Source organism: Notamacropus eugenii, chromosome 2, assembly GCF_028372415.1.
Source record: "Notamacropus eugenii isolate mMacEug1 chromosome 2, mMacEug1.pri_v2, whole genome shotgun sequence".
NCBI lineage: Eukaryota > Metazoa > Chordata > Mammalia > Diprotodontia > Macropodidae > Notamacropus > Notamacropus eugenii.
The window spans coordinates 200,815,170-200,841,105 of record NC_092873.1 but is presented as its reverse complement, the minus strand read 5'-3'; the positions used below and the strand labels follow the sequence as shown (position 1 = coordinate 200,841,105).

General features: G+C 39.0%; 2 protein-coding genes across 5 annotated transcripts in view; one reads left to right on the top strand and one right to left on the bottom strand.

Annotated features, from left to right (window-relative positions):
- Nucleotides 1-25,936, top strand: part of MCM9 (minichromosome maintenance 9 homologous recombination repair factor) — a 186,204-nt gene that overhangs the window by 54,683 nt on the left and 105,585 nt on the right. The gene's annotated exons all lie outside the window — the stretch shown is intronic.
- ASF1A (anti-silencing function 1A histone chaperone) lies at nt 1,865-17,648 on the bottom strand. 2 transcript variants are annotated; one of them, XM_072643156.1, is made up of 4 exons: nt 16,863-17,648; nt 11,870-11,985; nt 7,082-7,258; nt 1,865-2,261 (listed from the first exon to the last, which is right to left on the bottom strand). In XM_072643156.1, the coding sequence occupies exons 1-4, from the start codon at nt 16,969-16,971 to the stop codon at nt 2,049-2,051; spliced, it is 615 nt and encodes a 204-aa protein (XP_072499257.1). In that variant the 5' UTR covers nt 16,972-17,648; the 3' UTR covers nt 1,865-2,048. The 2 variants fall into 2 exon arrangements, with proteins under 2 accessions (XP_072499257.1, XP_072499258.1); XM_072643157.1 differs by lacking the exon at nt 16,863-17,648 and adding an exon at nt 15,754-16,398.

Below are 25,936 nucleotides of genomic sequence, written 5' to 3'. Positions count from 1 at the left end.
CTTGAGGCCACAGGTTCCCCATCCCTGGCCTAGACTACTGAGAAGTGATTTGCCCAGGGTTGCACAGCTTCTGTCTGTGGTCCTGGAGAGGTGCTCTAGGCACCTCCCTAAGATTTTAAGTTATAGAGAAGCTGTTGTTAACATGTGTTGGTATGAGTTTGCTTGTCAGGAGTTTCTCATACCAGTGAAATCTGTTCTCTATCCCTAGTAATTTAAATAATTAAAACAAAATTAGGGAGTAAAAGTTTCTGAAGTGTACTGGACATTAATAATGATAATAGCTAATGTTTATAGACACACTTTAAGGTTTACAAAGTGCTTTATATTTTATCTCATTTGAAAATTCAGATAGCTTTTAAAATGAATTATTTATAAGTGACTATTTAGTAATCTGGGATATCACATTTCAAAGGCACAGCATGGTATAGAGAAAAGAGCACTGAATGTGAAGTCAAAAGATGTGGGTTCTAGTTCTGACTCTTCCACTGACTGGCTATGCGACCTGGAACCTTTCCTTTTTACTTTCTGGGGCCTACGTTCCTTTTTTTGCAGATGGATGGAAATGGGGGAAGAGTCTAAGGTTCTATATTTCAGCTCTAAAAACTATGATTCTATAACATTTTGCAAAATTATACAGTTAAAAAATTTCCTTTATTTTAAAAGTGACAAGAAGTATTAATAGAACATAGTACTCATATTTAGATTTCCTCTTCCTCAAAATAGCTTTAAAAACATAATTGTGGCATGAAGTTTTATTATATGAAGGCATTCATATGGCTGTAAAGCTAGGACATTCTTTTGTGGGATCTATAAAATGGGCACTAATAACTTTTACGGAAAGATCATCTATAGGACCCATGAAAGGAACCATTATGATTTTAAAATTAGTATCTCTGAAGATTATTTTTAAAATTCCCATTAAAAAACTCCTTTAGGGAATCTCAATTCTAAATACACCTTCTCATTTTTTGTCTGCATCTGGAATGAAAATGGGGGAAAAGTCAGTATGTCTGAAAATCATAATTTTCAGAACAGCAACTAATTATTGTTATAAAAGTCACAGACCCCTTGTTGAGTTCATAATTTTTATAATCATGTTGTCAGAAATGCATTGTCAGTTATACATTATTAGAAAACATTAAGCAGTTGTTCTGGGTACCTTGTGGAAGAATAGGGAACTTAACCTAGCCTTGTGTCCATTTCTTTTCTTTTTAATATGTTGAATATTTTATTTATTTATTTATTTAATCTGTTTAATATATATGTTGGCTCTCTTATAGTGATTTGAAGCAGGAAAGGTTGTTGGGAAAGTTGGCCTATTCTTAAAAATATATATATATATATATACACATATGTATTGATATTTAAAAGTTTGTAAACAATTAAACTCTGTGGGCATGTTTTGCTTTCTTCCTATACCAGCTTAATGCTGAGCAGTAAGAAGACTGTGTCATGTGAGGGAGGTCATATGCTAAAATCCTTTGTAGAGGTTTGATTTCAAATTGCCTATTTTAAGGAATTAACATGTGCTTTAAAAGAAATGGAAATTTGCTCCCAAAATTATACCTCACTATATGGCTTCACAGAAGCACACGTTTTAGGATAATAGAGAGATTTTTTTTCTTTTCAATTTGGTTAAAGTGTTCCAACCTCTTATTAATGACTGGCGAGACTGTAGTCTGCTTTTTTCATCTTGTCCAAGAGATCATGTCATTATATATTTTTTCATCCTGGTCTAAGGATTCATATTTTTCTTTGTTGGTGTTTAGACTGGTATTACAGAGGAGAAGAAGAAAATATAATATATATGCTTTAATCAGATTAGTTTTAGAGCAAATAAAATAACACATTAGAGAAAAAAGAATTACTTAAAAATAGTTGTATTTATATTTCACAATTTGATCAAATACTGGTTCTTATAAACTTTCTACAGGATGTTTTTAAAACAAATTCTTCACATTTTGTCTTGACTATGTACTTACGGAATTTCAGGGAAATAGTTCTGTTTGTTTTTATAGCTTAACATGTACTAAAGGGATGGCAGGTAGTCACATGCAGTCCATATGGGATTCTAACATGACATTTAATGAATTTTCTGATGTTGACCATCCCTTTGATGCTGAAGGCAATGCATCTGTTGAAAGAAGTGACTGTAGGTTTGGGTTACTGCTCTCTGCATCTTCCAGTTTTTCAGTATTATCTTCCCAGTTAATGTGGAATCTTGTGACCCTGGGATTAGATGCCAAAATATTCCTTTGAAGCTAGAAGTGAGGAAGGAAAAAGTATATTTAGCTGGTAAGAGCTAAATCACTTAGTACAATATGGTATGCAATTAAGCTCTTAATAAATAATCAGATAGTCAGGTGGAGTAGTGGCTAAAGCATTGGCCTTGGAATCAGGAAGACCCAAGTTAAAATTATTCCTCAGACACTTACTAATCTGTGCTATCCCTGGGCAAGTCAGTCAACCTCTGTCTCAGTTTCCTCATCTGTAAAATGGGGATGATAAAAACTACCCTCACAGGATTATTCTAAGGGTCAGATTAGATAGTAATATAGGGGAACCTTATATAAGGTGTATAGTACTGTGTGTGTAAACTTTAAAGCACTAAATAAATGTTCGTGATTATTATCATTATAACTGTCTTGGTATCTGTTCACCAAGAAGTCTTCAGGGTCAGCTGTAAGATACTGTAAATCAAATTTAATGAATTACACAGGTAAGGGGTCATAGCGAAGAAATGAAGGTTGGAAAGGATAGATTTTTCTTATGAGGTCAGTGATGAGGAGTGAATGGAAAGAGCAATAAATGGAGAATCAGGAGAAATGACTTAAAAAAATGTTTAAATGTCTCTGTTTCCTTTAAAAAAAGGTGGGGGGGGGGGAGCAGGGAGCACAGGGTGTTGTAGATGAATAAGTTTAGGCCATTTTGTTTTATCTGTTCCATTAGGTGAGATGGCTTGAGAGCTACTACAGTAGCTTCAAAGAAAAATTTTATAAACTTAGATAAATAACCATCTAATAATAAAGATACACTGCAGATTAAGGGAAGATTTCTCTCTTTTTTTTTTTTTCATTTAATCCCAAAGTAATGTTCCAGTACTTTTTAGAAACAGGAGTAAGCATAGTTACCTTTTTCTACAGTAAATCCATCAAGAAGAATTCATTAAGCACCTACTATATGGGAGGTCAAGAGCAGTTTCACCACTCATTCACCTTCTAAAAGATCAGTCACAATACTTCACTACCAAGCTTCCTCATACAACAGTATTATGTTGAGACTATTTCCTTTCTTCCTAAACTCAGAATTAGCAGGCAATAAAGCTAGCCATGGTCTATGCCCTATCTGTTTAAAATGCTTAAAATTCATGCAGTGGAGTTATAAAGGGCAGATCAATTTTCAAAATGATCTTCCAAGTTTGGAATTTCACGCTGCTAATTATGGAAAATATGTACATTAGAACAAGAATTACGGTATCAACAACTTCCATGTTGTTCCACCATCTGCCTCTGTTCATTAGTGGTTTCTCAGCCATTTAAATAGTAGGACTCATTCTTAGAGGAAAAAAAATGATTTTTTTTTCATTTTCTGTAAAAGGAAAGGAATGTTATTATACAAACCTTAACCTCTAGAGGTCAGGTTTGGGGGCTGTTGATGGTCTGAACCTGCAATTTCAACAGTTGAGGGAACTCCTAGTGTGGAAACTTCCACTGATAGACTGGTAACTCCTCTGAAACTTGGAATTTGTCACCTGGGACAGAGGTGAAGTGACTTGCCCATGTGTCAAAGACAAAACTTGCACCCTGGTCTTCCTAGCTCTAAGGCAGGCAATTTTTATCAACACAACTGAATGCTGTCTTTCATGAATAATATTTAACTAATTAAATCCAATTTCATTAAATCCCACCCATCTCCACACAATGCTGCTTATACTGCTGTCATCTTTGTTTTCACTCCCAACTGCCAGCAACTGGACCATCTGATAGGTGGGCTTTCTTCATCTTATCCTGCTGGGAACCAGGCCTGAATTAAATTTCATTAAATCCCAGCCATCTCCTTATGATGGTAATTCTCATCTTCTTCCTGACTCCAACCCTTGTTCTCTCCATTTGGTCTTAGCTTACACAAAACCAAGCCTCCATGCCCCTTCCAGGCCATCTCTACAACATGTAACATATATAAGTATACCACCATCAATCTGCTTTCCAGTTTCTCTATATGTTCTGTCTTATCGTTAGAATATAAGCTCCTTGAGGGCAGGGACATTTTGCTTGCCTATATATTTATGTCTCAGTGCTTGGCATAGTGCCTAGCCCATAGTAAATGTTTATATATATATAACTGTACCAATGTGAGGAAAAAAATTACTGCCTTATTCACCAATGCTGTGTATTTCCTATGGATTGGTGTGGTAGATTTGATCTTATGTTCAAGTTCTCTTTCTTTTGTTTTCCCTCACAGAAAATATTACCAGTTAGATTCAATACAGTTCATTTCATAGAATTCCATCACAGTAAATTAAAGAAAGCACTGGAAAACATGAGTTTAACTCCCAGGTCTAACATGAACTATTGTGAGACATTACACAAGTTACTTAAACTCACTGGGCCTCAGTTTCTTCATTCTTAAAATGAGGACATTTGGACAACCTAAATATAGGTAGCTGACTTTTTAAAAAGCTATTTGAATTTACACATCTCTCTTTATACAATCATTTTGGCCTTTCATATAGAAAGGGAAATGTATAAGATTTTCCTACTTATTCAATAAAATAAATAAAAATAAATAAAAATTAGGAATAATTAATAGTTAGGACTGATTAAAGTAGAAGCTCTTTTAAAAAGAAGCAAAAGATATTAAACAAATTTATTTCACTCAGACTCAAGGCCCAAGATCTCCTCATCTTGGTCCTTGGTTCCTCATATTCTTTTACCTATTCCAAAAGGTATATACACATACACACATACAAAAATAAGAAGAATCCTTAGTTCTTTACAAAAAAGAAACTGAGGAGTCATCCTTCAGAAAGGAAGACTTTATTAAATTTCAGATTGAAGGTCTTAGCTCTATCTTCCTTTTACACTTGGTTTTAAACTATGAACTGTAGTAACAATGTTCTCTGTTGGTGATATGCAATTGATTGCATTACATTTTTAATTTATTCTTTTATATGACTTGTTTAGGTTTGGCATTTTATTAAATGCACTGTTTATTCAAGTTACATATGAATCAAAGCTTTGATAATTAGGATTTTTTTACCATGATTCTAAAAGAAAGGGGTACTAACACAATTTCAAGTTATGACAAGCAAACCTACAATTGTAGGTTATGAGGTTAGGTTAACTATGGTGTTAATTATGAGACAGAATTCTTTTCAAACATAAAAGTGGCTTTAGAACAGAGATCTGCTTGATGCGTTCTCTGTCCACAGAAATAGTTACAAAGTTGTTGGCTAGAAGCAGAAATGAGCCAAGTTGCAGGAGCCAGAAAAGACTAAGTAGAGATGAAGAAAGGGTAGAATCAAAGTTATTTCATCCCCATCTCCATTTCTGGTATCAAAAACTAAAGGTCTCTGGTATTGGGAAGTACCTATCTCAAAAGTGTGGGTATGTCCTCCACACCTTCCTAGTCCACATAATCCTATGTCCTTTAATAGAGTTCTTCAGAGGCCTTCCTGTTATATAGCACTTACCTGTCATCGGATGACAAAATCATCAATTTAGAACTGCCCCTTTATTTTACAGATGAGGAAACTGAGACCTAGGAGGGTACGACATACCCAAGTCTCACAAGTAATAATCATCAGATGTGTTATTTGAACCCAGGTCCTCTGGCATGAGAGGCAGTATTCTTCCTACTCCACCATACTACTGTCCATCTCCTGTTTCTCATTTTCGCTGGTAAAATGTTGCAGCTTATATACATGGATACCATAATTCTATTAAAATTTTTATTTTTCTAAAACCAAGGTATTTCCTAATTGCTGGCCCCTTAGAACTGGAAATGCCATTAAAGACCATTTGGTCCAGCCCCTTCATTGAAAGATGAAAATACTGAGGCTTGGAAATTCATATGCCCAAGGTCCTACAGATATTAAATGAAAGAGTTAGGATTTGAACCCAGGTCTCTGAATCCAAATCCAGTGCTTATTATAGTAAGAAAACTGTTAAGAGGTGGACTATTGTAACAGTGAGTGCCTAAAATGTCATACAACTTCCAAAAAATTGGAAAAAATTTATGGAGGGGTTGAACTAAATTACTTGCTAGTAGAACACTGGAATACTGAATCATGGCTCTAAGGTAAATTTTTCTTCCATGATTTAAACTACTGACCTTCATTCCTGGATGAAATAAGAAACCAAATTACATTGTTTGGTGTGTGTAAACAGAATGAAGCAAAACAGGAACACCACTGGGGAAAAAAGTAGCTGGCTAAGTGTGGCTACACAATGCTTCGAATCTGATTGCTCAGCCAGAGAAGGGCACACACAAAGGATGAGGAAGGAGGTGGCCAGGGTCACAGAACCCCTAAAACTGAAATCAGTATCTCTGGATTTTTTATTATGAAGAACATTAATCAAATATCCCCTGGGTACATGGCACTATCAAGTCAGTTTTAAGTAACAACCTCAGCTGTTTTAGATGGGTACTATTGCTGGAGGACAACATTGCTTTGAATATAGGGAAAGGTTATTAAAACCTTTGAAATGAAAATGCTGGGTAGGTAAATGCCCTCCTGAAGGCCACAGGTCTAATTTAGTTAGCTGAGTCAAGAGAGGTGTAGTCCCCTTTGTTTTAGGATCTCAAAAGCACATTACAAATATTATTTACCAAAGCTTCACAAGGAAAGACAATAATTAGTCACCATGAATTAGGCAGACAGTTAGACTTCAATTATGCACTTCAACTAGCACCACAACTTCAGAATCTGACTCATAACTATTTCTTACTTAGTTAAAAAAAAAAAAAAAGCCACACACATGTAATATAAATTGCAGCTTCCCAGAAGTCAGTTTTTGTCACCTCTGAATTATGTAGTAAAAGCAAATTAATTAAAAGATAAGCTTGAAATGTTACTTACCTTAGAAAAGTCTGGTTTAACTGGTGGGTTTTCCCTTAATTCTGTCTCCGTATATTCATTATTTACATAATAGCCAACTCTAATAAATTCTTGACCTCGATAGGTACATGTAATTAGCACAACTGTTACACCTACTGCATCTGCATCTGGAATAAGTCCTGGATTTGGCGCATCAGCCTAGAATGATTAAAAAAAGAGGGTGGGGAAGAAAAAGTTAACTGCAGGCAAGATGAGGATTTTAGTTACCTTGCGTACCATCAGGTGAAGATAGAGCAGTAAGATTTAGAAGATATTTACAACTGTGCTATGAAGGCAAATGTTTATTTTTGAAACTTATAGCTAGAAGGAGGAGTTCATGTGCCTCCTATGATGCACCTCTTGTACCTTTGAATTCTTGAGGGTGGCATTTTTTCTAGGGATTCTTGTCATTCTTCCTCCATTTTTTGGTGTTTTATGAAGCATTTGGCAGTATCCAAAATCAAGGATTTATGTTATGTTAGCCAAATGAGTAATTAAAGATAAAAGTTATCAGAGTCATCAGTTTGATTATCCAGAAACACACAGACTGTCTGAACAAAATCTTTCCTGCCAATTTCCTCTACCACCCAGCATCCTCTCATTCTACACCCACTACCTACAACTATTTTATTGGCTTAGATTTTAAAGCAGATAATGAGACTAATATCTCAGGATCTTCTTTAGAAGGGACTAATACATGAATTCCCAAAACATATCATGGCATCTACTGTGTGCCCCACTTGACTGTATGTAAGTACATATGTAAAAATTGTATATAAGAATAACACAAAGCAAGATGTAATCCAAGGGCCAAACTGAGGTACAAACCCACAAAAATTCAGTAAAAGATAAAAGCATTTTGGGTTAATCAAAGAAGTTTCACAAAGGGCCAAGTGGGTTGAATTTATACAGGTGGAAAGAAAACATGTGAAGAGATTCCAGGAAGGGGAACAAAAGGCCCAGGGGTGAAAATAAGCATAGCATATGCAAAACATGGTATAGAGACTGGTGTCTAGAGTACACTCTATACCAAACAATGAGAAATGGAGCTGAATGAGTTTGGTGGGGCCAGTTTAGAAGACCTAGAATGCCACACTAAGAAATGTGAACTTGATCTTTGTAAATACCAGGGAAAATGGGTCATAGAGAAGCATCTTATGGTCACAATAACTACTACAGCCCAACATTTAACAATATGCTTCTGTTGAGCACCTCTAATCTGATTGATCAGTAATATTTTTCGAGTGTCTACTATGTTTAAGACATTATGCTTTGAGAAAAGAATACACAGTTATTAATACATTCCCTTTACTCTCAGGCTTATAATATAGGAGTGGGTCTCCACTAAGATGAGTCCAATGCACTATCTCTGGGTTGAATCTGAATCATGGAATGCTAGAGTTTAAAGGTCTCTTAGTTACCATCTAGTCCAGGAATTCTTAACCTTTTTAATGTCACAGACCCATTTGACAGTGTGGTGAAGCCTAAATGCATAAAACTTGTTTTTAAAAACAAGTTCATAGAATCCAAGTTGCTCTCCCCTGATCTAGTCCAACTTCTCTCCCCAACTTAAAAAAAAAAAATTAAGAAACCAAGGCCTAGAGAGAGAAGTAATTCAGCTACATTCACTCTGGGGGTTTAATTTAAGTCCCTGGCAGAAATGGGATGGGTATTCACATGTATTTGTATGTATTCAGCAAGGAAAGGCTTCATGAAAAGATGATTATTTTGAAGCAGGATTGGGAAAGGGAGAAGGTCTGCTTCTGACCTGGAAGTAGAACCACTAAAGTAGTCAACTTGGGGAGGGATCCTTGAAGATTCCTCACCTGGTTAGGAGTAAGAACAATGAAGGAACTGGAAAGTCATTCTCCTGTCCATACCTTTTCCATGGACAAAATGATTCTGGATATTCCTTTAGATGGCATTTTGACATTTAGCTGGGGATAGGGCTAGCTAGTTGGAGGAGCTACAGAGGTGGCTTTGGTTAGCCAGAAGCCAGCAGAGTATGTATAGCACAACTTATCCGGGAGATCTTGAGACACTTTACTCCAGCTGCCTCTGGACAGCTGTTTGATCTTGCCAACTACTTTAAACCAGAGGCTCTTCAGCCTGAAAGAAGTCTCAGAATTTACTTAGTCTAATCCCCTCATTTTAAAGAGAAAGAAACTGAAGCCCAGAGAGAAGTGACCTGCTCAAGGTCATACAGAGGTAGTGGCAAAATCAGGATTAGGACCCAGGTCTCCTTACTCTAAGTCTAGGGCTCTTTCCACAGTACCAGGTTGCCTCTCTTATCAGTTCACATTTCTTACCACTGACATGCCATTAAGAAAAATCTTCAAACTATATGCTAGCAAACCACGAAGTGACAGAAACTTGAAGTATTCCTGAGGCTGATCACTGCTGGGAAAATCATACTTTACCCTATTATTAAAATACCTAAAGAATTATTATATTGGTGAGTTTGTTATATATGCACAAGTTTAAAATCATGATCTAATTCTCACTGTAGTTCATCTGTTCTTTTTGGCTTCACATCCTAAAGTCAAAGTTTTTGGATATATTTGCCATCACTAAGCATTCAGCCAAAACTTGAGGTTATTTTTAAGTAGCAAAGGGTGTCCCAAAAGTTTGAGTGCAGATTTTCTCTAATAGTTTTAAGGCTGTGTTGTAGTAGTAGACAGAGAGCCATCCTCTAAGCCATAAAGATTTGGGTTCAAAACATGTATCTGACACACACTGACTGTATGACTCAAGACCAAGTCACCTTACCTCTCGGTTCTTTAGGGAACTCTCTAGTCAAGTCAAGCCAAGAAATACTTATCAACTATTTATTACACGGCAAGAACTGGTAAGACCATCCATTAGATGCCAATAAACATTTGCAGAGAGAGTTTCCTCACCTAGGGTTTTGCTATACCAATGAAATCATAGGGTTAGTCCTTTTCCCTACCCTAGAATACACAAGAAAGGTTTCATTACAGGTTTTGTTGAACTTAAAGCAAAAATCATCCACAAATGTATGTACACCCTTTATTAGTACACAATTGCATAGCCTAACATGGATTATTACTTTAAAATAAAACAGAAAAAGCAATAGGCAACTTCCTGTTTTAGCATGGGTCAGCAGCAGTCTTTGCCACATCTTGAACTGTCTACAGACCATGTGGCTCATCTGATGGATCAGAGCTAATTCTACTTCTCTGCACAAAGAAACTTCAGGGAGGGCTTTGTTAAGCTGAAAAGGAAAGAAAATAGCTTTCCAGGTATTTAAAAATTAGTTCAAAATAAGTTCAAACTGCTCATGTGTTCTTAGGGAAATCTTTAAATCATAGGAAATAGTACAAATACTTCCCCCTTTAATGATATCATCTTCTTTTTCATTCAATTATTTGTTGAGGTTTGCTTAACTCTTTGCTGCCCTTTTATAATAATACCTACTATATTTATTATGTCATCTATCTGTGAAGGAGTGAGGAGGGGTAGGTAATGAAAGGGGAAGATGAGTGTTAAGGATGGGAAAGAAAAAAATGTCCATATTCTTCTAAGTTAAGGATTCATGATATAAATTTTGCCTAGAGTGTTGCAATTTGTTAAGACACACCAAGATCCAAAGTCAAGTGCTAAGAATTTATTATTTGGAGAATTTCACAATGTTATACTCCCCTCTATTGCCTGGGATAATTGAGAATTGACTGAATTGTTCTGCCCAGTTAAACTGTCATAGATCAAAGCAAGCACTTATGCAAAGGAAGTGCTAAATCAGAGGGTGTGACTTATTTTTGAAAAGGAGTACACAACAACTCACGTAAGGGTTTTTTTTTTTTTCTGCTTCTGTTCATGCTGGAAAATAACTGAAGGTGTTACCAGTCAAAAATATGATCCTGTGTCAACTGAGAGGAAGGATAGTTTATCCCAAGTGATTAACAAGAACCATTATGTGGTATTCTTAACTTAGAAAAATTATACACTGATCTGTTTACCTAGTAAAGTGATTATTTTAGTACTGGTAGAATTGGGGATGGGTAAATTAGTGCAATGAGAAAATGTGCTGGGAAGCTTGATTATAGGGCCACTCAAAAAATTATTTGCTTGATATCCATCCTCACACCTCTAACTTCTACTCTCCACAGCCCAAAAAGACCTATATACTTTGCTACCTACCTTAATTTAAATTTTAATCACCTCTGTCAGGTCCACTATATATAGCCCTAGCAATCCCTAATAAGGCTTAACATGTTAGTGATGCTCAAAGTAAGGTCAGGAGAAAGTTAGTGGTCCATGAGCATCATTCAGGGATTCATTTCGTAGGCTGATCTGGCCTTTTGTCGTATTCAAGTTGATAATATAACAAAAGTGTATATTTTTGTTTCGGCATAAGTTAATCACACTTATTTGGATTATTCCTCATGGATGCCATTTTAATGACACAAACATATCTATAATACAACAGAAAATAAATTCTAAAAACATTTCCTCCATAATAAGAGTCAAACACTTTGCAGTTTCAGGCAAAAGCAGACATAACCTCAGTTTGCCTCATTTTCCCTATCTATAAAATGGGGATAACAGAACCCCTCTTGCAGTGTTGTGAGGATCAAATGAGATACAATTGTAAAGCCAAAATTTAGTATAGTACTTAGCACACTGTAAGTGCTATTAAATGTTAGCTATTATTAATGTAAGTATAGTGTTAAATAAAAGTGAAATTTTACAAATACAAAATGGACTTTCCAGTAACTTATTGGTACAAATATTTAACAGTAATCTTACCTGAAATACAAACATATGCCTTCCTGCAGGAACAGGGCCCACTAAAACAGAGTCTAAAACTTGGTCGTATTCTTCACTTTCTGCTGAACCCACATAGATAATTTTCCACTCCAAGTCTAGAGTTAAAGACCAATACACATTATTTTACACTCAAGGATTACAACACTGGTTAATTCCAATACCCCCTTTAATATCAACTGATTCACATCTGTTGTCCCTAAATCCACCTCACCATTACAGAAGATCCAAAAGAGATTCTCAGTTTCCTGGGGAATCTAATCCTTTCCATCCCCTGCTCCTCCTGCAAAATCTCTCACTTAAGAGAGTCAACTCTTAAAGAGTAAAAAAGAAGCAAAATGAACACAGCCAACTTTGATATTTCCATACCAATAATAAAGTTGCCATAATCAAGAGGCATGAAAATCATTTGTAAGCTGCCCACTTTAGCTTTAACGACTATCTTTGCCTTTATTCATTGACTCAGCAAACATTAATTGCCTACTGTGTGCTGAGAAGATAAAGATTTTTAAAAATCACTCCTGTTTGCTCTAGAGAAGCTTACATTCTACTAGGGAACATTCACCTGAACCAACTATTGGCACAGTTATTATGTTTTCTTTGAACACCCTATAGGTAAAATTTATCCTTTGTGTTGAGAAATAATAAACCCTAAGAAATGAAGCATGTGGGGGTGGAGCTCAGCGGGCTATGCTTGTCTAGGGTAACTTTTATGTTCATGTTATGTATATACAAACTCCTCTGACATTTATTATCTATATTACTTATTTCGTCAATGTCTCATCTTCCCAACTAGACTGAAATATTCTTGAGGGCCTGATTCATTTAACAAACATTTATTGAGCATTCAAGGCACACTGCTACATACACAAACATTTATTGATGATGATTCATGTAATAGCAGGCATCTAGCTGGTTGAACAGCTCTTCCTCCTATGACATATTTTAGAAAACTCCATTCTACTTTGTGTAATCAAATTTCCCTATTTTAACACAGTTAACTTTTCTCTTTCTCTTTCTTCTCAGAAAGGCACATAGTAGCCATAGAATGTTCTTACATAGAGGACCCATTAGCACTAACAGTTTCATAGCAAATACATACTATTCTGGCTCTAACTTATACTAGTTTTTTGTGGGTTGGATTGGGAGAATGACCACAAGGGAACATAGGTTCAACACAGGAGAAAGGAATATAGTAGGGCTAAAAACACGTCTTTTCCTTGGTTTTGTATAGGAACTGAAGAAAACCTCAAATAATAAATGGAATGTTCATTAATTGGGGGATTGTGTCTGTATGTGAATTTATATGCTTGTTTAGATATTTGTTATTCCTGTTGAGTTAAACAATGAATATATTTGAATTTCTGAAAATAGGTGTTGTTTATAGCTTCTTAAATAATTTATCTTTAAGGAAAGTCACTTATTTCACTTTGTATTCTGAATAATTACTTCAGATGATTTTATTTTCCTGATCTATATTTGTTTGAAAAAGAAATGTTTCATAGGTTACAGTTTTCAGTCAGATAATGTTGTTTTATTTATAGGAAACATTTCCCAACTGGTTATAAGAATCCTATCAATGTGGCAACAGTTTTATAGAACACATGCCAAAAATGGTACAAGGGAATATCATTTGGGTCCACAGTCTGATTAACTATTGTTATGCCCCTTCACTTTACTTCCTTGAGCTACCATTTACTACAATTCTTTTCTTAGGTCAGAATATTCACAAAGCTTCTCCAAGCTCTGGAAGGACAAAACAGTAGTTCCCTACCCTTCTGAAGCAGTAACCAGCCCTATCCTAAAGCTGTCCACCTATAATATTAGGAAGCATCATGACTACTGCATCCAAATGTAGGAGACCTAGAGGCAGACTTGGAGTCAGAGGATCTGAGTTCACATCTTTACTCTGTTAAAAACTAAAGATAAATTAATTTATTTTAAAAAAAACTTTATGTATAAACTTGCCCAAGTCATTTAACTCTTTTGGGCTTCAGTTTCCTCATCTAGAAAATGAAGGGGTTGGACTGGATGACGTCTAAGGTCCCTTCAGCTCTAAATCCTATGACTGTAGGAATCAATGTTTAAAATACAGCTATTGTTTTTTAAACAAGCATTTATTAAACACTTACTATGTGCCAGGTACTGTGCTTGACAAAAGTTCTCTTCATTTGATCCTCACAACAAGGCCAAGAGGTAGAAGCTATTCTGATCCCCATTTTACAGTTGAGTGATTTGCTCAGTGTCACATGGCTAGTGAGTGTCTGAGGCCACATTTGAATTCAGGTCTTCCTGACCTGCAGCCTATCCACTGAGCCACCTAACTGCCTCACATAACAGCTGCCAATTATAAGTTACTTTAAAAAAAAAACTTTAAAAAACAACCAAAAAGTTTTTTTTTTTGAGGTTGTCAAATTAAACACATGAAAATCAGATTACTGGCTCCATTGTGGCACTTACATTATTAAAAATATGTCTTGAATACATTCAGTTCCTTTAATCCACCTGGCCTTTAATCCACTCAAGCAGACCACATTTTCAAGGAATTCCTTGGCACCTTGGGGGTGGGGATGGTTATGACTCAGCTCACATGTTTATTCAGGAAAATGAGGAATCTTAAGTGATAGTTGGTGTATCCTTGACACTCAACCCTGCAAATCCCAGTTATAACTGGTTTCTGAATGGATGTCAAAAGTTAAAACGTAGCTTTGCCTCTGTCATACTACAGTGCTTTCCAAGACCATGGACCTAGAGAGGCTCTTCATTCATGTCCTGAGCTCCTATAATCCTTATAAGTTGAGACCTAAAGTAGGAGGCACCACCAAAAATATGTTTATGACGTAGGAACTCATACTGAACTAATAAGTAACACTTATTCCTGACAATTCCTCCCTGCACCCCCCTTTTTAACCTGTTCATTTGCTTTATACTTCATGCTGATGGTGGCTAAGAGGCTACAGCTGTCCAAAATGAACAAGGTACTTTTGAATAATGAGAAAACGGAAAAGCAATCCTGTGTTTTGCTATTATTTAGCTTTATTTTAATGGTTAACTTTTAAAACCTGGCCCATTTCTTGATCCATCAAGTTCAAAGAGCTGTACACAAAGATTAACAACTAGTTTGAGAACATCAGGAAATGTTAGTTAATAATCAAGAGAAAAGATACTTTATGAAGTTTACTTTGATGTGTCCACATGAGAAATTCAAAATAATTCTCAATTAAAATTTAGCACCTACAATGTAGTACATCAGTAACAAATCTGAAATAGTATTTTCACATTTTGGAAATTAAAAATTACAAAAAAATTCGAGAACATTTTTTAAAAGACCCATAAGGTAAATTTGATGCTATCTGAAATGGTATATATTCTGCATACCATACAGATGAAAATAAATATAATGAAATTTTCCTCTTTCAAAAATAAAATACTTTAAGCCCCTAAAATAAATGCTCACTACAACAAGTCACTTAACCTCCCTGGGCTGAGTTTCCTGATCTGTAAGGGGGGGGGCGCTGGCCTAAATGATTCCTCCTAGGGCTCCCTTAGGCCTCTGAATCCTATGGTCCTACTTCAAGCCTGCACTCCAAACGTGTCTTCCCTTACCCCCTTGTCCTCTCACTACGAGTCTGCGGAAGGGCAGTGTTCGCTTCGCGTTTGCCGATGGGGTCAGCACCCCAAGGTGGCCGGGAGAGCTCCGGCGCTCTCCCCCGGTCTGCACAGCCCACGCGGCGAGTCCTGCCAGGGCGCTCCACCTAACTCTGGAGCGTGCTGAAACCTCCAGGAAAACGTTTGCTCCTAAAGTCATTTTAAGAGTTTTGTAAAATGATTACTCCCAGAGTTATTAGTGCTAACAGTTAACTAGCCTTGATGGCGCTCGGACGTTGGCAGAGAGCTCTCCTCGAGCATCCCGGAGTCCCTCTTGTCCTGGCCATCCTGCGTGGAGGTGATTCCCTCCAGAGCCTCTCGAATTCTGTGCGGCTGTCAGAGTCCCCGGGGAAGGCTGCCTGGCACCCTGCCCTCCGCCGGGGTGGGCAGGGGCAAGAGCTCCGAGGGAGGGAGCGTGTGGATGCCCGAGCCTGTGCCCGCCTCCCACTCGACTCAGGAAGCCGGAGAGGAAGGCACAAGGCTTGCCCCGGCTTTTCCTGCCGCTCTGCTTAGGCTAGGAGGAGCCAGGGCCCCCGGAATGAAGTAGTGCAACTTTGAAGCGAGTGCTGGCCTTGGCCAGTGGGAGTCGGGAGGTGGGCAGGTGCCCGGGGGACGCCGGGGCTCCGGGGGTAAAAGATGGCTCCGTTTTCGAACTCTCCGGCGAGCAGACACGCGCACACACCAGGCTCAGCTCTTTTTTTAAAAAGCCTCCTCTCCACCGCTCCCCCCGGTCCCAGGCCGTGCAGACAGGGGGGTCTTGCCCCCTCTCCTTCACGGGTGTCTCCGCTGGAGGCTCGGCCGAGCCAGCTCCCCGCGTGGGAGCAGCCGAGGGGCGCGGAGGCTCGCGGGGGGCCGCGGGGCTCCTCTCCTCCCGTTAACCCTTCTCCCACACCCAGACAAAGCTGACAACATGGCTACCACCACTCAAACAAGTTACTTGCAACTTCAGCCCGGCTTCGCGAAAAGGCAGCGGTGGGAACCCGGGCGGCTTCCCCGCGCTCCCCCTCGGTCTCCCCGCCGGGGCGAAGGGCACAGTAGCGAAACGCACCCGCTCCAAGTTTCCCTCCGGCAGCGGCAGGGGCAGGGACAGGGGCAGCGGCCGCCGCGCGCCCCGGCCGAAGCCCCGCCGGCCCCTCGGAAGCCGCAGGTCTGCAGCAGCCCATCCTCCTGCTGCTCCTCCTTCCTCTCCTCCATCCCTGAGATGCGGCGGAGGCTAAGGCTGGGAAGGAGCGGAGGGAGAGAAGAAAAGAACCGCCAGGCCTGGGGAAAGTTTTCGCGGAGAAGCGCCCCGGGCCGGAGCCCCCCTGGCGGGACCCGCGCTACTCACCTTCCGACAGATCCTCTATGCACTCAAACGTGATCTCGAACTGAAAAGGGTTGTAGAACGGAGAAGGGTTGTCCAGCACCACCACATTGTTCACCTGAACCTTTGCCATATTTTGAGAGAGGCAGAGGAACCCCGCACAAACAATAGGAAGGGGGTGTTCTTGCAGCGCCGCCGAGTCCAACGTGTTCTGGCTGGGCGCAGCCCCCGCTCCAGCACCGGCCCCGGGCCAACGGCGGGCGGCGGCGACTTGGGAAACTTTTGGTCGGCTTTCCCTCCTCGTCGTCGCGTCCCCTTCTTCTTCTTTTTGTATTTACACCGGGAAACAACTCCACAGTGTTTTTGCAGCTTTGCTATTTCCCTCAACTACAGCCCATTCTGCTCGGCGAACTAGCAGCGTGGGCCCCGATTGGCTGCACGCTGAGCTCTGACCCTCCTCCTCCTCCAGCTCCTGCTCCGGGAGAGCAAGATGGGCTCCCTTCCCCCGAACGGGCTCCGGAGGCTTCGCGGCTGCTCCACCTGCTGGCGCAGCCGAGGACAAAGGCGGAGAACAAAGTGAGCCGGGCGGCAGCCGGGGAGGAAGGCCGGGGAGGGCTCCTCCGGAGCCGAGCGGGGCAGAGCCGAGCGGGCTGGCGGCCCAGAGGCGGAGAGCGCCGCGGAGGGCCGGGAAGCCCCGCCCCCGGGATTGTTTCCACGCTCCTCGCACGTAGGGCGTGTCGGCCAGTAGTCAGCCGGGATCGGGGAGGGGAGGGGACTCGGCCGGAGCGGGGAGGGGGAGGGGGAGGGAGGAGAGAAGAGAGAGGGAAGGGGAGGAGGGAGGGGGAGGGGGAGGGGGAGGGGGAGGGGGAGAAGAGAAGGGGGAGGAGGGAAGGGGAAGGGGGAGGAGAGCAGAGAAGGCCGGCGTTCTCCTCTGAGATGGAAGGGCTCTGTCCAGGGCAGCAGAGCAGTGTGCCCAGATACACTAGGGGAATATCCACACGCGTGGGGGAAGTGCCTTGTGAGTGTGCATGACGTCTTAGCAAACAAGACACCTTCCTGACTTAAAGTCCTGAGGCTCGCAGCTCTGCAGAACTACCATCCTCTCCAGTCTCAGGGGGCCTCCCATCCAGGAGTGCCTAACCTTTTCTCATTTCACTGACAGCCTGGCAAAGCCTATGCAAAGCCTCCTTTGCAGAATCTTGTTGTAAATGCCTAAAATAAGATATGTAACATGACAAAGGAATCCAAATATTTTGAAATATCAAAAAAAAAATGTAATCCAAATTCACAGCCCCCCCAAGTTGAGAATCCCCTCCAAGTCTTTCCAGTTCTAGAAAGCATTTTCTAAATGGAAAGTTAGAGATGGAATGAGATTCATCTCAATGTTTTGTTGGGGGGGGATGAAAATTAGAAGGGGGAAAGGAGGAAAATTGGAGAGATGAGAAAAGCAAAAAAGACAAGCATTTTCAGCCAGTAGATGTAATTCAAAATCTGGGATGCAAACTGTTAGTACTTTTAGACATATTTTTAACCCTCAGAAGCAGTTAAAAGAGCCAGTGCATGGCCAAAGCCAGTCCAATGAGTGAAAATGTTGATTTCATTTGTAGCCCTTTGTTGCTCAAATGGGCTTTTTAATCTTAATATATAATATTATAATATAATTATAATATAATCATCATATGTTTTGTGAGATTTTAGCATTTTTAACTTATTAGCCGTTATTGATATGGCAAAACTAATGTGAAAATTAGTGTTCATTTATTCCATTCACAAAGCACCTATTGTTTTAAAATATTCATGATAAGAACTACCCAGCCCTAGTTCAATTTAAAGTAAAATAATCTCATACATATCCTACTGGATGCTTGGTGGAAAGTATCCTGGGTTTAGAGTTATAACCCCCTGGGTTCTAGTCCTCATGCTGACATACTGGTAAGGGGGACGCTGGATACTTAACCTCTCCTTCTGCTAGGCAACTCTGGAAGACAAGAAATTGCAGAGAAGGTACCAACCTAGAAGTTCCTCCATGTAAGAATTCCTTATATCAAGGAAATCATAGATTTATTCTCTATTCTCCAAGAAATTAGCCCATTAAAAGTATAGACCTTAGAAGCCATCTTGTATAACTGCATCATTTTAAAGATAAGGAAATTAATGATTCCAGAAATATTGAGACTTGCCCATCGTCACATTGGTCACAGGTAGTAAGTAAAAAAAAAAATCAAGATTCAAACTTGGCCCCTTTGTCTCCAAATTCACATTTCACACACAGTCTTCCAAAGTAATAAACTAGATCTTCCATAAGACCCATTCTAGCTCCAAAACCCTCTGGCAGTTTCTTTGCAAAAATGCATGTCTTTGAATTTAAATAGATATTATTCTTCATACCCACAAAGAATTGTGATGATCTTTGCAAGATTTTTTAATTCCAAAGATCTGGCTTTTGAAGTAGGGATCCCTTCCTTCATCCATATCTTGGTTCTCACAGCCTAGAAAGTAAGGTAGGTTATGTTCCATTTGGTGCTTAGTGGAGAGTGTGTCACAAAAGAATTTAACTGCCACATATAAAAATTAGCCAAAATGGTTTCCTCCTGGTGTTATTACATACAGCATATGGGTCAGAATAATGAAACCAAACTGCAAATGGTACTATATGTTTTGATGATAGACTCATATGAATAATAGTCCTCCTTTTTGTTGACAAGCTGACATAAGAAAACTGTGATAAATGTAGAAGCTGCCCTCTGTGCAGAAAGATACCCTGAATATATATGTAAAATGTCACTTTGCAAATGATTTTTTTTCTTACTGTAAATGTCTTATTAATGGTAAATAAAATTTCTAAAATGTTATAGTGATTGTAAGGGAAATTCTATGTCATAGGATCATGTTCTTAGAACTGGAAGAGACCTTAGACATCATTTAGAGTATAGGATCAAATCTGGGGTACTTGGTCCCCTTTGGATAGAAATTACAGTTAGGGGAACTTGACAAAAAAAAATTACACTTTAATTTTTACTGAAAATTTAACATTTCCTTCAAGTATTTGAGAATATTATTCAGAGAAGGGCCCCATAGTCTTTACCAAACTGCCAATGGAAGGTCCACCACACTCATACTGAAGAATCCCTAATCTATGAATCTTGATTCTAGACCAATCTCTTGTAGCGCCAATGTGATATTCACAGCGCCTATGGCAGCCTGAATATGCTAGCGCAATTCTGAATCTCGAAATACAACAGACTCTCCACATGGAAGACAGAACCAAAACATTTATTCAGACACCAAAAATCCAAATCCCCAGCACCAGAAAGCCAAATCCATCACAGTAACCAAGAAATCTATACACACTAACAATGCAGGGGGCACTACCATCCTTAAGCCTTCCCTCCTTAGACTTCCCACAAACCAGGTCTCTTAAACAAATCACAAACGAGCTCTCCCACTCCGACTAGTTGCAGCCTTTCCCAGCTCTGATTGCTCTCTGATTAACTTCCTCTCACCTTTTCTCTAGCTCCACCTCTTATTGTTCTACCCTTCCTGTTCCATATGACTTAGACTCATGTGACTCAGGCTTAATGGATGGGAAAGATCGTCCCATTAAGAAGCAAAATTACATTAACAATAAGCAGAAATGCATTATCAATACATACATCCCTTCTTTTTCACAAGAGGAAACCGAGACCCAGAGAGTTTAAATGATTTGTCCCACAGAGCTTAAATTCAAATCCAGTTCATCCTTTTCTAAAGCCAGTGTTTCCTCTGGTACTATGCTTCCTCCCTGTTGTTTTATAAGTATAAAATTATGAACTAGGTAAAAATAGAGTGAAATCCAACTCAATGAATTTTGTAATCTTACCTTGGAAAAGAGCCTTGTCTTAAAGCCAACTTGATGGGAAAGTCTCAGCCTTCTTAAGAAGTCTCATTAAGTCATAAAACTCCATTATGATGCTTATGTAGGGTGGAGAGTGGGGGAAATTGGCTCCCTTTGAGTAATGTCAGAATAGCTCAACTTTAGTTCAACCCATTCCCTTCATTACTTCTCAGCTGATGTGTCAGGATAGCACATTTCCTGTGTTTCTTGAAGATCACACTGATTATCATAGTGAGCTGGCATCTTTCTATAATACCAGCTCCTTACTGGCCCAGATTTTCTATTTTCTTTCTTAATTATCATTTGTTGTTGAGTCATTTTCAGTCATGTCCCACTCTTCCATGACCCCATTTGGGGTTTTCTTGGCAAAGATGTTGGAGTGGTTTGCCATTTCCTTTTCTAATAAACTGAGGCACACTAAGTGACTTGCCCAAGGTCACACAGACGGTAAGTATCCGAGGCCATATTTGAACTCTGGTCTTCCTGACTCTAGGCCCTGCCATCTATCCCTTTCATCACCTAGTTGCCCTAATTGTTATGGGCTGAGGATTTCAGAGACCTGCTTTTCTTGAATTCTTAACCAAGACCATCCCCCTCCCCATTCAAAATTCAATAAACAAAGGGTCAAAAAGAAGGTTATTTCTGTAAGTGTATTATCTATCCCATTATACTAGAAGGTCCATTTTGGAAAGGGATCTTGTCCTATTCTGTGTTGACTCTAAGTGATCTCTTATAAGTTAGCCCAATACTTTGTGCATTGATTCTCAGGAAACCTTTACTAAATGAAGGAATGACCAAAAAAACAACTCCTTTAACCCTTAGGGGAGCCACAACATTTTAAAATTTCTTTCTTCAGAACAACAAAGGATTTGTAAGCACTTTTATTTCTTGGTGGTGTTTGGTAAGTTTTGCTACTTACCTAAAAGCTAACAATACTTGTGAGACTTGTTAGAATAAATCTATGGATATTTTTGGGAGGGAAGAAAGTGGAGGACTGAGGAGAAGAATGAATTAATACGATGGATGGAGGCTAGCTTGATGATATTTCAGATTGGTAAGCAAACGTAATAGCTCTTTGTGTATTTCCCATCAAAGACTCAATTAACCACAACAGATACACTCACCACATGTGGGAAAAGATTGTATTTATTGAATAACCTCAATCTAGCAATTGCTCATGTGAGACAGGATCTGCCTCCTACCCCTCAGTCTCTTGGGAGGGTTCTTTTAAGACCTAGGGCAAGTACATAACCTGTTTTTTTTTTCATCATAGCACCATTTTTTCAGAACAATTAGGCTTTAATCCAGTCTAATTCAACAACCTTTTATGCAGCGCTTACTCTGTCCAAGGCACTTGGCTTAGGTACTGAGCATTCAAAGATAAAACAAAAAACAGTTCTAGCCGTAGAGGATTTTATGTTCTAGGGAAATACAACATATAAACATAAATAGATATATTTTGAGAAAGGAGAGAATACAGGCAATTATGAAAATCATGAAGTCCTACCCACAAGAGGTTGCCAGATGAGTTGAGCTTTGAAGGAAACCAGCTAGGGATTCTAAAAGGTGAGGGTGAAGAGGACATGCATTCCAGACATGGGACACCAGCTTGCGCAAAGGGATAGAGTTGGGAAATGGAATATATTGAGTTTATGAAATAACAAGGAGGTCAGTTTGGCAGACAGACAGCAGACTGAGACTATGGTCAGAAGGAGAAATTTCAGTGTTCTGGAACATAAAGGTGGAATGCTGAATGGTGATGGTGAAATAAAAAAATGTTACTATCTAAAAATGTTACTGTAGTGCTGAATTGGAGTAAAAGTACAGGTCACGAGAACTGAGATTGACAAACTTCAAGTCATAACTGTTTGAGGAGACATCAACATGTCTGCCAAAGTGAACATTGTTTTTCAATGAGCACACACTTTTTTGTAATACTAAAGTGAGAATTACAGAGTTGGAAATGACATTAGAGATCAACTAGTCTAAACCTCTTATTTTAAGAGGAAGACTGGAGATGTGATTTCCCCAGGGTTATAGAGTAGTTAATGGCTGTCAGGATTGGAACTCAGGTGTCTACTTCTAATCCATTACATTTTACTATGTGGGAGTATCTTTTTGTATTTGGGATAATTATCTTAACATTTAATTTTGTTAAACTAATCCTCTCTCCATAGATACATATATGCATACATATGCATATACATACATGTTATGGATGAATGATTCTTGTGGAAATATAGCCAATGGATATAGATAATTCCTTCTTGAAGCTTAGGGTCAAAACCTTTTTTGTGTTATTTTATTTTAAGGATGAACATGTGTTGCCAGTGGTGAATTCTGTCTTAATGTATCTGTTGGGGGTGGGGGGAAAGAGAGAAGAAGGGAAAATCCTGATAATTGACTTCTCCAAGGGGAGAGTTACCTCCTTCTTTACCTTTGTTATGGGTAGAGTTTTTTATTCTCCTAACAGTGGTTTCTACTCACCAACACATTTTTTTTTCCCTCTTCACATGGCTGATGTTTTTTAGGAAGTTAAATGATTTAGAACCAGAACATTTAGCAGGATTTTCTCACATTTAAATAATTCTTGAGGAAAAAGATTGAAGCAAAGGGTATAGATAGAAGCCCTTGGCAAATGCAGTCGTTGAATTTGTGAGATGTTAGATTGTTTGTTGCATATTTTTCTGTTAAAATCAAAAGAAAGTTACCAGAATTTCAGCAGTATTATGGTATAGTGGACAGAGAACCATCCTTTCAATCAGGAAAACCCAGGTTCAAGTCATACCTTTGTTACATACTGTCATTGTAACCTTGTGTAACTAACTCATTTAACTTCTTTGGGTTCTAGTCAACTCTCTAAAAGTGTAAATTGCAGAAACTGCTAGCATTTGTTGTAGATGGAGTTCCCCGGCGTGGAGTTTCCATATTCAAGCAAAATCTTAAGTCCAGGCCCTTTCTCACCTTTATGCACCTTTATGCACAGGTGTAGACATCAGCAAGTAGCTTTCTCAATGTAAATTAAGTCAACAAATATTTACTAAACTTACTGTGTACTACTATGGGGACCTTCAGCCTTGAGTGGCCCTGGAGGTCCTCAAGTGAGGCCTTCTGACTGAATCCAAACTTCACAGAACAAATCCCCTTAATAAAAGGATTTGTTCTATAAAGCTTGGACTTAGTCAAAAGGACCTAGAAGGCCACATGTGGCCTTGAGGTCTCAGGTTCCCCACCTCTGTACCAGACACTTTGCTGAGTTTTGGGGTTGCAAAGAAAAGCCAAGGCAGTCTGCACCCTCAAGGAATTAACATTATAATGGAGAAGATAACATGAAAGAGCTATGCACATAATCTAGGGTCACATAATTAATTTAAGAGGCATTTAAGCAGTCTGTAACTAGCCCTGTCTACAGGTACCATTATGTCATCTTGATTTGGTTGTTTATCATTCTAACATTTTTGTATTAAGAATTATGGGCTAAAATGTCCCACTTTGCTCCGTAATGAGTGTCTTTTCTTTACTCAGCCATCCTTTCCTCATTCTGTGTCATTTGGGCTTCTCTCCTTATGCTCGGAGACAACTACAATAGTAGTATATTCCCTCAATTTTTAGTATGTCATCCTGGTGAAGTACTACCCTTGGACTGAAGGTATATTTTTCCATAATCAACATTGTTGACATGAGAGTGGTCTATTGTGGTACTGTCTTCTCTGATAGAATAATGGATCTATCTACAGAACTAAGTCCTAAGAAATTTGCTTTGAATCCCTACCCCAGGGGTAGGAAACCTGCAACCCCTTCTCTCTCAATTTTTCTCTAAGGCCTGTGAAATGGGATAACTCTGTTGGTCTGGTTATAGTAATCAGCATCCATTCCTCTTCCCCACTGCTATCCTATATATTTTTCCTCTTTCAATTTTGTCTCCCCACATTGTTTTTAAACATCAAGATAGCCAGCAATTCATTAGCTAACCAGTATATTCTGAAGAAAAAAATCTGAGGTTGTAAAGAGTGATAAATAATGAGAGCTAAGTAACTCAAGGGTAGATGCCAGAGCGAAGCAACTAGAAGAGTCCACCTGTATGTAACTGGCAAATATTATATATTGAACCAGCATAGTGACCTGTAAACAGACATAAAATTTGTAATTCACAGTGCTCAAAACATTGTAAGCATTTAATAAGTGCTTATTGCTTTATACTTCATGATTTGTAGATAACCATATTCCCCTGAACCAGTCTACCATGATGATCATTAATATTTATTAGGTATCCACTGTGGGGATATATAGCATTATGCTTCAGGGAATATGTGTTCTGTGTGTATTATTGCCCTCTTCATATGAAGCTTCCTATCACCTTCTCTCCAAAACCTCCTGACTAATTTCAGGTTAATTGTTTTGTGGGGTTTTTTTGCAGGCTGGTTTTTGTTTGTGATGGTCAAGAGCAAATGTAGTGCACAAGATAGGGCTAAATAAAAGAACACTGGATTGGGAGTCAGAAGACTCAAGTTTGAATATATTTTTTGCAATTTACCATTTGTGTGACTTGGGGCAAATTATTTCACTTGTCTTATTCTACTTTCTTATCCCTGGTTTCCTTCAAGAATTAGCTCACGTATCCCCTTCTACAGGAGTCCTTTCCTGGTCCTGGGAGCTGCCAGTACCTACCTATCCAAGGATAAAGCATCTGCTTTATATGTGTCATGTAATTATATATGTGCAAGTTGCCTCTTCTATTAGAATGTAAGCCCCTTGAAGGAATGGACTATTTTGCTTTTGTCTTTGTATCTCCAGAGTTCAGCACTGTGCCTGCTATATAGTGAGCACTTAACAGATGTTTGACAGTTGATTGGACAAGATGACCTCCCAATTCTACGTTCTATACCTTATTAATGGAGGGTTTGTAAGAACCAGGAATTCTAAACTTAGATCTATGGACCTGAAGATTTCACAGGATCCATAAATTTGGATGAAAAAAAATTTTTATCTTTATTTTCACCATCCTCTAGATCATATTGAGCATTTCCTTCACGTGTTTGGAAACGTTATTCTGAGAGATGATCCATAGACTGCAAAAGAGGCCTGTCACACACACACACACACACACACACACACACACACACACACACACACACACTATAAGAATGCCTGCTATAAACTGTAATTTTGGGCAAGTCACTTCATATTTCTGAACTTCAGTTTCCTTATTTGTAAAATGTGAGAG

Bases quoted from the DNA above. Each gene is read 5' to 3' on its own strand.
- ASF1A (XM_072643156.1), bottom strand. From the start codon at position 16,971: ATGGCAAAGGTTCAGGTGAACAATGTGGTGGTGCTGGACAACCCTTCT. The intron at 7,259-11,869 runs GTAAGATTACTG...TAATCATTCTAG, and splicing joins GGCATATGTTTGTATTTCAG to GCTGATGCGCCAAATCCAGG. The intron at 2,262-7,081 runs GTAAGTAACATT...CCTCACTTCTAG, and splicing joins TTAAACCAGACTTTTCTAAG to CTTCAAAGGAATATTTTGGC.